Source organism: Polypterus senegalus, chromosome 11 (assembly GCF_016835505.1).
Source record: "Polypterus senegalus isolate Bchr_013 chromosome 11, ASM1683550v1, whole genome shotgun sequence".
Lineage (NCBI taxonomy): Eukaryota > Metazoa > Chordata > Cladistia > Polypteriformes > Polypteridae > Polypterus > Polypterus senegalus.
The window spans coordinates 146,638,793-146,655,258 of NC_053164.1; the positions used below are offsets into that span (position 1 = coordinate 146,638,793).

At 36.2% G+C, this 16,466-nt stretch overlaps 1 protein-coding gene across 1 annotated transcript in view; it reads left to right on the top strand.

Moving 5' to 3' along the window:
* Positions 1–16,466, top strand: part of LOC120539571 (solute carrier organic anion transporter family member 1C1-like) — an 83,877-nt gene that overhangs the window by 32,155 nt on the left and 35,256 nt on the right. The window contains exons 8-9 of the mRNA XM_039769770.1: positions 2,069–2,299; positions 11,076–11,240. Of these exons, the coding sequence (XP_039625704.1) occupies positions 2,069–2,299; positions 11,076–11,240 (396 nt within the window). The remainder of the gene's footprint in view (positions 1–2,068; positions 2,300–11,075; positions 11,241–16,466) is intronic.

Genomic DNA, 16,466 nt, shown 5'->3' on the forward strand with positions numbered 1-16,466 from the left:
AACGGTGATGGACGAGATAACCATATTCTCATTGATGGCTGAGTAAACATTTAACAGTATATGCCTTGTTGGCAAAGGAAGAACAATTTCTGCCTGGCGTTCTTGATGATGGAGGTGATGTGCTTGTCCCATTTTCATTTATCAGTGAAAGTAGTCCCCGGGAATTTAAATGACTGAACCACAGACACAGACTGGTCATTAATTTCCAAAGGTGAGCATTGAGCTCCAAGTTGTTATTAGATCATCATTCTACAAGATGGCCCTCCTTTCTTTGATAGAAAGACACATCAGAAGTTGGAAATGGGACACACTATGGCTGTGTCATCTGCAAACATTAGGATTTTTGCAGATTTGTCCATGGATCTACAGTCATTTGTATAAAGTGAAAACAAATGGAGAGGAGAAAGAACACAGCCTTGCGGGGAGCCTATGCTATTTGACATTGGATCTTACATTTAAGGGTCTAGTCTAACATACTGCTTCCTACCTGTCAAGAATCCCATAATCCACTGGCAGACACCATAGGGTACACCTAACTGGATTAGTTTACTCTGAAACAACTCCGGTATTGAAATGATATTGAACACTGAGCAGAAAGACAAACGGGACCCTCACATACTGTGTTAGGTAAGTCCAGGTGCTGAAGAATATAGTGGAGGCATAAATTAATTGCATTCTCCACTGAACAGTTTGCCCTATATGTGAACTGAAGTAGATCAAGTAGAGGATCAGTGATGGACTTCAGGTAGTAAAGCATGAGACATTTGATTACTTTAATAACCATCTAGGTTAAAACATCTGGCCTATAGTCATTAGGTTCAGAGATTTTATCCTTCTTGGGAACTGGAATAATAGTGGCTACCTTAAAGCAGTATAGAACTATGCCCAGCTATATGGAGACAGGTGTAATCTGGTCTGCACAATGTCTAAGAATACCAGGTGATACTCTGTCAGGACCTGCTACTTTCCTAATATTCTGTTTCTTCAAAAGTGTTCTGTTTCTTGAAAAGGGTGGAGCAGAGAGGAGTGACTGGGTTGAAATGAGAAAGTGAATTGACTTCAGTAAAGGGGGGATTGTGACACTGAAATGGTTGTGAGAAGAAGAGAGGGGGACTTTTGATATAGAAGGCAGAGGGTCAGAGTCCAAAAAATGGCTTATGTCCTTGTCAATAAAACTCATTTAGCTGATTAGCCAAAATAGGTGAGGGTAAGGCTTTGGAGCATTTCTGCCTGTAGTTTTTTCAGAGAACACACTCACCGGCTGTTACTGCTAAAATCTTTCTCCAGCTGATCTTTATATACTCTATATATAAAAAAAACTACAAAGACCAGCTTTATACACAGTTTTTTCTGTTACACAAGAGAAAACAAGAAGAAAATTCTTCTTTGTAAAAAATCTCTTTATCTTTTTCTAGTCTTGATTAGAAATCTGTTCCAGAGTGAAATGGCTATTCTAAACTCTGCACTGTTGTGTGTTACATTTGCTGTATTGAAGACAAAATAAGAATAATGGAGCCTTAGGGAAATTTATTTTTCATGAATTCCTCAAAAAATTGAAGTAAACAGTGCTATAATGCTGTGTCTCAGAACCCTAAAATATTCACATTAATATTCAAAATGAGAAGGGTATTTTCCACAATTTTATAACATTCTGTGGAGTCTGACTTCAAACTAGGTAAATATTTTGCCATATACAGTTAGAGTTATCCTTGTGTTTTATAAGTCTTCTGTTGTGTTCAACCTATCTTGTTTGGACAACAATAAAGCATAGTTAATGGTAAAAAAAGATAAGCAAATTGAAGGGTTGCTTTAGGATGCTGAGTAGATACAGTATTAGATGAACCAAAAACTGAATTTCTTTACAAAAACATTTCAGTTGTGACCTTCTCAAAACATCTGTCAAAAAAATTAAAACATAGAATAATAGAACTATTAATTCATTTAGGAATCTTTTTATTTTATTTTAGAGATGTAGTATAATATGATGTCTAAAATCTAATCTACTTCTCCTATTTTAACATACAAACTGTAAAACATTTCCAAAAATCTCCTGGACTTTATTTTACAGACAGTGTAACCATCACACCTAAGGATGCACGCTGGGTTGGAGCTTGGTGGCTGGGATTTCTTGTTTCTTCTGTGGTGATGCTACTTTCCAGCATTGCATTCTGGTTTTTGCCAAAGTCTCTACCTAAGCAAGGAGAAGGAAATAAAACAAAAAACTCACATGAATTATTAAAGGAGAACTCCTCAGTGCCTTCAAATGTTTCTTCTGAAAAGCTGTCTGGAATAGTGAAAGGTAGGTAAAGGTAGCAGATTTACATAAGACGCTCAAGAGTATTTCTACATCAAAACACAGCTTCACTTTCTGGAAGACAAGCAGTCATATTACTAGCTGTGAGAATGTATTAAATCATAAATAGTATAATGAATATTTGTTTGAATACAGAATTATGTATTCAACTGTATTATGTACAGTTTTATGTATCAGTGTCAACAAAAACAAAAAAACGAATAAGGTAGGTGAAATATTTAAAAGATAGTACTTTAAAATATAAAGGCATAATTTTCATATGTATTATTATTCTTCTTTACATATTCAGTTTTAAACCTTCATCTCCTTCCAACTATAGAGGAATATTTTAGACAAAATTAAATAAATAAATATATTTTGAAATGCAAGAATGAATAATTACAAAATTATTTGTGAGCATGAATATTAAAATGTATTATGAAATATGCTTTTAGTTATTTGTTTCTTTAAATATATATGTGCATTCCTTCATTTATTTATTTCATTGACACTGCATGCAACATGAAATATGATTTGCAAGGAAAACAGGGTTCTATCAAGTACTGTTTTTTAATTTGTGAATTATCAGTAAAGTAGTTGTAAATCTTTCACCATCAAGTGTCACATTTATAACAGACATCTGACAGTGAATTCAGAGCTTCTTGAATTAAATCAGTCACCTCATGCAGTAATTCTGAGAATTCTTTTCCCCAAGGCAAACAAAGCCCAAGCTCTAAGCTGTGACTTTGTGTATTGCTATGAGAAGAGTGCAAGAAAAGTTGCCCTCCAAAGATTCATTAATTTAAAAAAAAAAAACCTTAAATTTAACAGGTAAAAATGTCCGTTTTCATTGTAAGAGCTATTTCATTAAGTATGAGGTGTCACTGAAACACATATTTAAAAAAATAGCCTTTGGTGAGAGAATTCTTATATCTTACAGGTCCTTCTCACATACAGTGGATCTTGATTTTTTCCTGTAGATTTTCTGTTTGAAATGTTATAATGAATAATACTTGCCTGTCTGATTACAGTTTTATTGTGTTTAATGCTAACCTGTAATGGCTACTCCCCAGTGCAATTGTCCCCATATACCATACCCTTTTTTTAAACTTTTTTTTACTGATAGTCACTTTTCTAATACCTGTCTGGCAGTTCTCCAGAATTATTTTGCTTCTTTCTCTAGCAAATGTTGGTAATGAGAATCAGGTTAGTCAATTTGAATTTAATTATGTACATATTCTGAATTATTTAGATCCTCTAAAATGAGAAAACAAAAGAGAAATATACAGATTAGTGAGGCTACCAGCTCCATCACAAAGACACTTAGGGAGACAGAGAGAAAGTGAAGGAAAGGCAGACTTCAAATATTTTAGCACTTTCTAAGAGACTAAATGGCTACATATCAGAAGGCTGTGAAGGCATCAAAATCAAGCAGCACTTTCTTTAGTCTTTTTCAGTCATTATCCCCTACCTACTAGAGTAGTCTTGCTTCATACATCAAGCCAACTTCTTGCTTACTTAGTATTATGCCTGCTTAATAGGTATTTGAATTAAATGGGCTTAATGTTGTGCTTATTATAAATAGCTCTTTAATGGAAGGTTCTGTTCCATCTTGTTTTAAACATGCAACAATCCATCCTCTGTTTAAAAAGTCTAATCTGGATCCCTCTGTTCTCAAAAATGTAATCTGTAAATTTTCATTTCTTTCGTCTCTTAATTCTGCTGGATCAGAATATTGCCTTTGACACAGTCAATCATGACATTTTTATTGATTGACTTGAACTATGAATTGACTTTCAGGGCACTGCCTTTGAGCAGTTTGTAGACTACCTTTGGGCCAGGACCTTAAATGTCACCTTTTGGTAGCTCATAATTTCCTACAGACCCTGTTACCTGTGGGGTACTACAATGGTCTCTTCTGGGACCAGTCTTTTTTTATTTGTATATGCTGACACTTTGCACTACTCTACAAATTATAAGAATCCTTATTACTTTTATACAGATGATACCACAATCTACCTATCTCTGAAACCCAATGATAAGGACCCTCTCAATACTATGTTTAGTTGCTTTGAGGATATTATGTTGGATGGCATTAAATGTTCGCCAACTAAGCAAATAAAAAGCAGAGATTAGTCTTTTATCCCCATAATCATCTACAGGTATTAATACTCTCAACAACAACCTAGGTCCACTAACTAAACACTTCAAGTTAGAAACTGTGATATTATTTTTGACTTAGATTTCAAATAAACCAATAAATACAATGGTAAAAGTAGCTTTTTTTCATCACTAAAATTAAGCCATTAATGTCAATTAATTATTATTCATGCTTTTGTTTTATCCAACTTAGAAATCTCTGTAAGTCTCTCTATATTGGCGTTTGCCATTCATGTCCGTCCCAACGTGAATTAATTAAAAAAAAAATTTTTCCACTACAATCCCATTACACCACACAAAAACGCTGCTGCCCAAGTCTTGACTGGCACTAAAAAGATACATCTTATTTCACCCATGTTAGCTTGTCGTTATTGGCTTCCTATGAGATATCTGGAATTTAGTGTTACTCGGCAAATTCATTTTTCACAGCAAATAATGTTGAATTCACCAAATATTTTTGCCAAATATTTTCTCCGGTGACCTTGTTCACTGAATACCTTCCTGTAAATTTGCTGTGTGGCCAGTTTAAATTACCTATAAAAGAAGACCTATAAATATCTGAGAGTACAGCTGGATGATAAATTGGACTGGACTGCCAATACTGATGCTTTATGCAAGATAGGACAGAACCGACTATACTTTCTTAGAAGGCTGGCGTCCTTCAACATCTGCAATAAGATGCTGCAGATGTTCTATCAGACGGTTGTTGCGAGCGTTCTCTTCTACTCTTCTACGAGGTGGTGTGCTGGGGAGGCAGCATAAAGAATAAGGACACTTCATGCCTGGACAAACTGGTGAGGAAGGCAGGCTCTATTGTAGGCACGGAGCTGGACAGTTTAACATCTGTGGCAGAGCAACGGGCGCTGAGCAGGCTCCTGTCAATCATGTAGAATCCAATGAATCCACTGAACATTATCATCACCAGACAGAGGAGCAGCTTCAGCAACAGACTGCTGTCACTGTTTATGCTCCACTGACAGACTGAGGAGATCGTCCCCCCCACACTATGCGACTCTTCAATTCCACCCAGGGGGGTAAACGTTAACACTACACAAGATTGTAGACTGTTATACCTGCCTCACACTCTCCACCTTGCATTTTTTAACTTACACTATGCTTTTATTGCTCTTTAATTAATATTGTCTTTATCAGTATAGTGCTCCTGGAGTATGTGAATTTCCCCTTGGAGAATAATAAAGTATCTATCTATCTATCTATCTATCTATCTATCTATCTATCTATCTATCTATCTATCTATCTATCTATCTATCTATCTATCTATCTATCTATCTATCTATCTAATGCTTTGTGAGGCCAGGGTGGCCTCACAGAGCTTTAGCAGCTATGCTCAGTACTTTCATCCATTCCTACTGTAAAATTGTTGCAGAGCTGTTTTAAGATTGTTGCAGAGCTGCTTTGGGTATGCATAATGTCACATCCTGATCAATGACCAATATGAGATTATTTTGGCAGGTGTTTAAAAAATTATATGATTAACAATTATTTGTTAAATTAACTTATTAACACAGTAAACAAAGTTAATATTAATTATTGTGGAGTGGCATTCACTTAGGCAGTATGTTTACCAGTATGTTGAAACCATTCTAGACTGTATCAAGGCTTTACAAAAAAACACTTTAAAATGTGATTTTGGCATTAAAGTTGATGAAACACTGTAAGACCAATTAATTGAAAAGTCATCCTGTCCCCATATTAGAGAATGACTTCTTCTTGTACTGAATCTCACTGTTGCCAAATCAATACAGGAAGCTGGTCAACTATGCGGCATGAACAGTCAGAGCTCAATTCAAAAATTATAATCACTACAGAAAAGGCATCATCACATATTCAAGTGAAGTTGCCATGCTTATACGTTCAGATGTGGCACAGCTAATTACTTAACAAATACTGAAAAATGACCTGCTGTTAAAATTAAATGCAAAAACTGCAAGAAAAGCAGTCACTTTGCAAAAAGTCCCATCCACCTAAAAAATTAAAACATAAATGCTGCAGAATCAGGCAATACACAAAGAAAAGTTCATTTGTACTATAATGATAAGCAATCCTGAGGTTCCTCTGTGTCCAGTTATATTTGTCACAGATACAGGATTTTCTGTGTCAGTACAGCTAAAACTCCTGCACACCAGCAAGTTCAGCCTTACAACCCTGAATGTGTGTGCATAAGTATGTGTGCGTATAAAATTAAATTTAGATACCTACTCAAAGGATGACCTATGTGTAATTGTATGCCTCTCTGCAGATGTACAGAATGGACATAATGGACATCACATTGCCACCAAATCATTTTACATTGTGGAAAAGAGCACTGTACTACTTGGCATGTACTTGGTAGTAGGTCTGAACCTTCATATTATGAGAAATGCTGTTCAACATTATTCTCAGGCAGAGACTGTACAGCAGGTGGCTGTTTCACACAAGCCTTCTATTCTGCACAAAAGATTTGTGTGTTTGATCAAAATCAGAGAGAATGTAGTCCTGGTACAGTAGAAACAAAGGAGACTTCCACTTGCAGTTAGAAGTGCAGTTTCCAGGAAGCCACTGCATGTACAGAAAGTGAAAGTTATGGAAAAATGAATGTCTTACCTGTGGGTTTCACCTATATTTGCTAATAAAAAAGGCATGGTTCTGAGAGAATGTGTACAGATTTGTGGGAGCCCAATAAAGCAGTTGTGATCAACAACTTTCCAGATCCTTACAAGGAGGATTTGTTTGCTGTTTTACAGAGTACAACAGTATTTTCCACAACTGATCTGGTGTATCTGTGGCACTGCATGAGAATATCTGTGACCTGGCAGCATTCAGGTTTACTTGGGTCCCATATGGTGTTGCTTATGCTCCATCTGCATTTCTAAAAACTATGACCTCTGCTGAAGGAACTAAAAAGTGCTCAGAATTTCCTAAATTACATTATAATTTATGGAAAAACAATGCATGAACATAATGGTAACTTCAACATTCTGCACAACAGTCAGCACTGCTTGTGCTTATAACTGAACAATGAAAAGTTTTGCTTCAAGCAAACGCACCTTTCCTTTCTTAGTTATGCCATCACTGCAGAGGGATGTTTTCGACATCTACATTTAAGAAATATTGGACAATCCATCCCCTTCTATCACTATGATTTTTAGTAGGTCTGACCTCCTGGTATTTAAAATTTATATCTCATTACTTGGAGATCATGAAAGCTGGTCTAATGACAAATGTTTTTTTCACTTGAACACCATCAGCATAAAAGAATATTGAAGTTGTTAAAAGATTAATTGTGAATGGTCCAGCCCTTACTGTGTTTGTTCTTGTCCTCCTTACCATTGTCTCCTCAGAAGCAGATGACTATGGCATTGGTGCTTTTTTAACTTAGTTGCATACTGTTGGAAGCACTTGCTTCTCCTTCTCTTTCTGCAGTACAAAGAAAGTATTCTGTTGTTGAGAAGGAAGTTTCATATATACTGTATGTATATATATATATATATATATATATATATATATATATATACATATACATATATATGCAGGTAAAATTCTGTTACAACGAATATCTTTACAACGGAAATTTCATTACAACAAAGTATTTTTATGGTCCCGACACTTTCACTATATGACATGAGTCTATAGAAATCTTGTTACTACAAAGTACATTCAGCAGATACTTTCATTACAACAAAATGCCCAAAAGACGTTGAAATGCCTGAATGAATCATCCACAGAGCAGGTTTTTTCTGTGGTTGCAGTTCAGTTCTGCACAAGGATCCCCAAACAGAAACATTGTAAAAAAAAAATTTCTTTCTTTGAACTTTGGTCGTACTGTTTTTTTTTTGTTTTTTTTTTGCTGTTTTTGTTTTCAGTGGTTTTCAATGATACCTTTTTGCTTATTGCTCATCAACATTTGAAAAACAACTCATTGTCACCCTCCTATAGAAGCGGCAGACACGAAAAATGATAACAGTTCATATTAGAAAAAAATACATTTTTGCTGCTCTCGATTGTGGCAGAAAGAAAAAAATGAAATTACCAGTGAATTTGGAATTTTGCCATCGACACTGTCAACTTTCTTTTACAGACCGAGCAAAAAAAAGAAGAAAAATCTCGGGTTGATGTATGCGAACTGCTGCATTTGAAGAAGTCGAAAAAGCCATTTTTATGTGATTCAGTGATGCTCTTTCAAGAAACATTCCTATTAATGTGGCATTCATTCAAGAAAATGTGAGGTTTCTAAACTGTCTTGGGACCTCCCATAACTGGACAGCATGCCGAAGAGCATCCTGAAGTGAGATCACCAAGTCTGTGGAAGACTGTTTATATGTTGCAAGGGCAACAGCAGGCTCTCAGCTCTGCTGTGTCTCTGCCAAAGCAAACTCGATGGGTGATGCAAGGAACATTGTAAATGCAGTGAACATGATTACTTGGCCATTAATCTGGCGATGACCCTGCCTGACTGCTGTGTCTGTTTATAGGAGAGTGGCAGATCTCGGTACAATAAATAACAGTGCTGTTCCTGTTTCAAGCTGAATAAAGCTGGTTTTGAGTACTGAGACTCGTGTTTTGGGGTGTAAGACCGGGACTTATAGCGTGACCCCAATCTTTTATCATTCGATTTTATGGCGCCTCACTGCACCGCTGTAATGTTATTGCTGTGCCCCAGCAACAGACAATTTTCCACATACACAGCAATAACACTTCCGGACGCACTTCAGCGTGACATTCCTGTTGTTTGGGGGGGATTGGGGGGATACGAAAGAACTGTAGCTACAAATGCAGAATCTCATTACAACAAAATGTTTTTTAGGTCCCTGGAAGTTTGTTGTAACTGAATTTTACCTATATATATTCTCAACATATATACTATACAAACACATACAGTGGTGTGAAAAACTATTTGCCCCCTTCCTGATTTCTTATTCTTTTGCATGTTTGTCACACAAAATGTTTCTGATCATCAAACACATTTAACCATTAGTCAAATATAACACAAGTAAACACAAAATGCAGTTTTTAAATGATGGTTTTATTATTTAGGAGAAAAAAATCCAAACCTACATGGCCCTGTGTGAAAAAGTAAGTGCCCCCTTGTTCAAAAATAACCTAACTGTGGTGTATCACACCTGAGTTCAATTTCCGTAGCCACCCCCAGGCCTGATTACTGCCACACCTGCTTCAATCAAGAAATCACTTCAATAGGAGCTGCTTGACACAGAGAAGTAGACCAAAAGCACCTCAAAAGCTAGACATCATGCCAAGATCCAAAGAAATTCAGGAACAAATGAGAACAGAAGTAATTGAGATCTATCAGTCTGGTAAAGGTTATAAAGCCATTTCTAAAGCTTTGGGACTCCAGCAAACCACAGTGAGAGCCATTATCCACAAATGGCAAAAGCATGGAACAGTGGTGAACCTTCCCAGGAGTGGCCGGCCGACCAAAATTACCCCAAGAGCACAGAGACGACTCATCCGAGAGGTCACAAAGACCCCAGGACAGCGTCTAAAGAACTGCAGGCCTCACTTGCCTCAATTAAGGTCAGTGTTCACGACTCCACCATAAGAAAGAGACTGGGCAAAACGGCCTGCATGGCAGATTTCCAAGACGCAAACCACTGTTAAGCAAAAGAACATTAGGGCTCGTCTCAATTTTGCTAAGAAACATCTCAATGATTGCCAAGACTTTTGGGAAAATACCTTGTGGACTGATGAGACAAAAGTTGAACTTTTTGGAAGGCAAATGTCCCATTACATCTGGCGTAAAAGGAACACAGCATTTCAGAAAAAGAACATCATACCAACAGTAAAGTATGGTAGTGGTAGTGTGATGGTCTGGGGTTGTTTTGCTGCTTCAGGACCTGGAAGGCTTGCTGTGATAGATGGAACCATGAATTCTACTGTCTACCAAAAAATCCTGAAGGAGAATGTCCGCCATCTGTTCATCAACTCAAGCTGAAGCGATCTTGGGTGCTGCAACAGGACAATGACCCAAAACACACCAGCAAATCCACCTCTGAATGGCTGAAGATAAACAAAATGAAGACTTTGGAGTGGCCTAGTCAAAGTCCTGACCTGAATCCAATTGAGATGCTATGGCATGACCTTAAAAAGGCGGTTCATGCTAGAAACTCTCAAATAAAGCTGAATTACAATAATTCTGCAAAGATGAGTGGGCCAAAATTCCTCCAGAGCGCTGTAAAAGACTCATTGCAAGTTATCGCAAACGCTTGATTGCAGTTATCGCTGCTAAGGGTGGCCCAACCAGTTATTAGGTTCAGGGGGCAATTACATTTTCACACAGGGCCATGTAGGTTTGGATTTTTTTTCTCCCTAAATAATAAAAATCATCATTTAAAAACTGCATTTTGTGTTTACTTGTGTTATATTTGACTAATGATTAAATGTGTTTGATGATCAGAAACATTTTGTGTGACAAACATGCCTAAGAATAAGAAATCAGGAAGGGGGCAAATAGTTTTTCACACCACTGTACATACACAGATATAACAAAATAATTTTTATTAGTATAATCGTAATGTTTGTAATACTCTAATGCCTACTGCAAAATATTGATTGATTGTTAGTTGTTTGCATAAATTTCAATTTTAACAAATGCATTCTGTTGCAGGGTTCATTCCATCTCTCAGGAAGCTGTTAGGAACTCCACCGTACTTCTTGCTTTTGTGTATGAGCATTATGCATTTCAATTCTTTCATTGGTTTAATAACTTTTAAAGCGAAATATATGGAACAACATTTTGGGCAATCTGCATCGAAGGCAAATTTTCTTATAGGTATGTATTCTCTCTAAACATAATTAAGCTTGTAAATTAATTTTTTAATTACAGACTTTTACACTGAATAAGAATAAATAGCATGTAACATGTATGGGATTAATGCAGTGATGATACAAACCTTTGAAGAGAATAGTTTAAATTAAAAGCACAAAGAGTTTATTTATTTTTAGGAAACTCTTTCCAAAGCATTCCCCACCACCGCAGCCACAAGTAAATGGTAGGCACCACACACAATTCTTCTTCTTTCTCTTCTCTTTCTCCTCCACTCCTCCCAGCAAGCTTCGCCTACATACCACCCGACTCTGGCTTGTCCCTGTGAGGTCGGTCAAGTCCTCTTATATTGGCCAATACAGTGGTGCTTCTGGTGTTCCTCCCACATTTTCTGCAAGCACTTCTGGGTTGGGCGGAAACCTCATACCATATAGCTCCTTGACTTCCACAGCACTGCTTGCAGCACCCACAGTACCTAACAGTGCTGAGATATAGAACTCCAGGTCTCATGGCACCCTGTGGGAATCTGGGACACCGCTGCAATCGAGGGGTTTCTTAAGGAACCTGCCTTCCTCCATCTCCTGGGCGTCCCGACCAGGTTGGACTGCTGTCTGTCTCTTACATAGTTTTTCTCAAAGAAATCTATAACACTGCATTAATATTTTCATTATATGAGAAAGATAAACTTCAGCAAAATAAATTATTTAGGAAATCATTATAGAATAATTTATTAGATTAGATTTTTTATTAGTGACATTTTTGTGCCAGAATTTATGCAGAATGTAAACTATTTTGAAATATATTAATATACTGTATATGTAAACAGTATGTTGTTGTTATAGAAAATAGCCTTCACCTTTACTGTTTATTTTAAGCCTCAGAAACTTTTAAGAGTCAATAGTATAGTACAGTTAAATAACTTGTGTCTGTCTAAGTCAAACAGCCAAACATTTTTTATATCTGGTCAAAATCAATTAATGTCAAGGCCAATTCAAACACAAAATGCACAGCACTAGCCACAGGGTTCTTTTCCAGAGTGGGCCACGTTGCTTTAAACCTGTCAAGTTGAAAGTGAGCTATTGAATTGATAAAGCTGAACTGTTTTTTTAAACTCTGTAAAAATGCTTTTGGCTAATCCAACACATTTAAAACTGTACTGTAACTTTATTTCTGGTTGTCTTCTATGTGTGGAGTTTCATGCTGCTGTTACATTCAAAAGAGTTGTTTTCTGGGAATGACTGGATAAATGACTGAATAAATAACAAATTTTTGCTCTCAGGAAATGTTAGTTTAACATCTCACTCAGCTACCCAATGTGGGCAGCTATCTAGCAATATTAAATCTTTTCTATAGCATGCTAAAATGACAGTTGACAGTCATTAAATTAGGATACATTAGTTTTCTTCTATAGTTACAACTGAAGATTTCAGTCTAGACAGATTAATAATTTAGAAACATTTTGCTTTGCTGTGTCATTTTCTTTCCATAGTTGAGCTGGTTAGAAATTTCACTTTAATGATCTACATTAGAGACATAGTAGAATCAAATCTACAATCTTAAAGTGAAATGTAACATACATTCATGTTCATTTCTCATTTAGGAGAATCCTAATTAAAACCAATTCTAAACCTAATCCTTACACATGTGAAATATTGCAAATGTGCATTTGTCTATTGGGGAATCAAACCTTAAATCTTTATTAGAAAATCCCAACACTTCATCCACTAAGCCAATGTCACCAAATCACTGAAAAGATTGTTTAGTCAAGTTTGTATATAAATGATGAAAAACTGGTACATTTTTTTAAAAAATTACTTAGTGTAGGTTTCAAACCTTCAACCATCTGATTGAACGTCCAACACGCAAACCAACAGACCAATGCTGCTTAACTGTCGTATTGACATCATTTGACAAATCTTTAATATCAATTACTTTTGGCTATTTCATCGAAAGTCCAAAACACTAACCACTTGACCAACATCACTAATTTTTCATATATATGTTTGTTGTCTGAAAGCACTATATATATGTGTGCAATCACTAAAAGTATAATATAAGGAAATGTGAAGCTTAAATTTGACATTATTAACATTCAGATCCCGGGTCAAAACTGATGAATTATTGCATTGTCACCGTAGATCAGCATGCATGCAAAGTTTGAAGGAAATTGGTTTGGTAAAAGTGGGTAAAAATTGATTGCAAAATTTGACCCAGATAAACAGAGAGGGTGAGCTGAATAAAATTGTGTAAAAACACGCTTTAAGTGACCAGTCTTTATTTTTACATACATTTTTTAATAGTTTGTGCACTATTTCATAATACTGTACACAACAAGCGGGTAGATTACAGCAATACTAGAAGTCACAATTTTTTAAATTTTTAATATACGAAAATGGGATAAGTTGAAGGTAGCAAGCATGTTTGTCCAAAATTATATACAGGTACTGTGTTTGCGAAATAATGCAAATGAAAATAACTGTAATAATTATAAATAATTATTAATATTTGAAAAGAGGAATTGTTAGTCCTGCTGGTATTTTTATTTGAATGCATTACAGCATTTTCAAAAGAATAATTATTGAATAGTAATATAATGTACAATGAATTAGAATCATTTTAATTTAATTTTATTTTATTGTAATTTTATGAGGAAGCACAGTGGCATGGTGATTAGTATTGTTGGCTCACAAATTCAGCAGAGCTCAAAATATTGGTGTGGGTGAATCAATAATAGTAATAATTCTTTATATTTATATAGTGCTCTTCTTGCTATTCATAGTGCTTTATACAGTGGGGAACTACTTCAACCATCACTAATGTGCAACATCCACCCGGATGGTGCGACAGCAGCCATTTTGAGCCAGTACACCCACCATGCATTGGCCACACATGTACACTCACCTGCAATTCCACTTCCAGTGCTAAATCTTGCCAGCAGTCAGTACTGCTGCCTCCCTCCCCACAATCCTAAAATGAAATAAGTCAAACAAATGTGTAGGTATGAAAAATAGCTAAATGTATGAATAGAAAAAACAGTAATTTAAAAATATACAGATGTGTAATTATAACCTATAAGGAAATAATCCTGTTAGTTCTTCCATCCGTTAATCCATCATTCTGCCCAGTGTATTATCTTCAATTTAGTATATTTCAATAAGAAATTTTTTCATAGTGAAAACAATTAAAACAATTGGGATGAAGGAATATTGTACAGTGTCATTGTCTGCATATTGTAATCACTAGGGTGTGCCACTGAGCCCCAAACCAGAGACACAGCAATACCCAACACAACTCCAAGTTCAAATAAATTATTTTTATTTTGCAAAGTGCCTTCCACATATAATCACCAGCAAAATAAGTCATTCATAATCCTACATTCTCATCCAAAAAAGCATTGCCCACTGCCTCCCAACTTTGACTTGATTTAAGTGAGTTACGGGCTTTCTTTTAAACCAGACATGGGAACTGCATTTGTTCTTCTGTCCATGTCATCTGAAGCATTTCCAGATTATGTAGAAACCAGGGCAGTCCTCACCCGACAGGGCCCTTTGGCATTTTCCAAAGACCGTGACAGGGCTGAACCCTAAGATATTCAGAACAGACTGAAACGGTGGCAATGATTTTAAAAGTTCTCACAGTTCCTCGATGTTGATTTGGCTTTTAGCTTGGTTCTTCTGACTTCATGTAGATTTTCGAGAATCTTTGTCCCGTCAGTGTGAGTTGAGTGGGTGCTACTCTAGCACATGCGCAGTCATGTTTTGCGTGGAACTGTTGAGTCTGAAAGTCCCTTTCCCTCTTAAATTTTAGCAATGGAAATCAGACATGCATTCCAAAACACCTTATCATCTACTGGTAAGAAAGGAGAGTCACTCATGCCCAGTCTGGTCATAGGGCATTCTTTGTTGACAGCTCCGGCAGTCAGGGTTTAAAAGTGACTTTTTAATTGCTATAGTTTTTGTGTGCTTTGCAGCCTTCCAGTTGGGAAGGTTTACGGTAAGAGACTCTGAGGTTTTCCACAACAATTTCCAGTGAGTTTGACCCTTCAGCAGCATGTGCTTCATCTTTATTTGTGGCGTTTAGTGCTCCGTTGAAGAGGCCATTCAGCATCCTTCCAGCACATATGAGTCCCAGTCTTGAACCTGGTATGTGGGCCAGCTGTCTTAGGATATTGCAGTGTTTCCTGACAGTGACCAGCTGCCAGATGTGTAGAATTATGGTCTGGATTTTGGTTACAGTAAACAAGTTTTACAGATCCCTACCAAGTAATTAGCCAGAAATCCTGACAACTACTCCAGTCGTAACTACTGGGAAGCGCCATAGTTCCCCCAAACCACAGACACAGCAATCCTCAACAAAATTCCAGGTTCAAATAAATGATTAAAAAGATTAAAAGGAACTGAATGATTAATGTCAATCAATCGGTTTATTAATTATCAGCTTTGCCAGTAAATTATTTGGCTCCCACTTTATTTTCCTTACCTTTCTATGTTTTAGGGTTTTCCAGCTGTTAGACTTATATCAAGGTACTTCATGCACACACAATTGTCCATCACATCCTGCCAGAGGTCACTTAACAGTTACAAGCCTAAAATCAATGTCTATTTTTGGCTCCAATAATGCTACAACCTGCAGTTCAGCCATTTATTCAGGAATACTGGTGGAGTGTGCAACTAAATTTTTGCATCCTGTTAAATCTGCTGTCTTAAAAGGGCTTGTGTGGCACTAAAAAGCATAGAAAAATGTCCAATGCCAACTTTGTCCTACAAAAGACAGTCTAGTGCACATTTTATTTTTCAGCTAAATTTCCAGCAGTAATGTTCTGCTACATTAATAGGATTTAAAGATATAAAACAATGACATGTTAGAAATAAAATCATTACATATGCAAAAGCTGTATTTCACTTGCACTGAGTGGTGTTAGATAGACCAACTTTTTAAATTGCAATACCCTAAATAATAGTTCAGTAATGGTAAAATTGCAGTGGTTGCTGTAAAGACAAGGTTAACAGTAAGATTAAGAGATTCAGAAAAATACAGTTATTTTGAACCAGAAAGAAAATTTAAATAAACAGAAGGTTTTGAATCCAACAGAGGAGAGTTGGGCTATTCTAATTTAAAATTTGAATTAGCCTCTATACAGCACTTATATATTTATATATACAGTATATATGTGGAAAATTAAAATGTTTGTAGTGAATATTACCTGTGTATCAGTATCACTGTTAATATTCA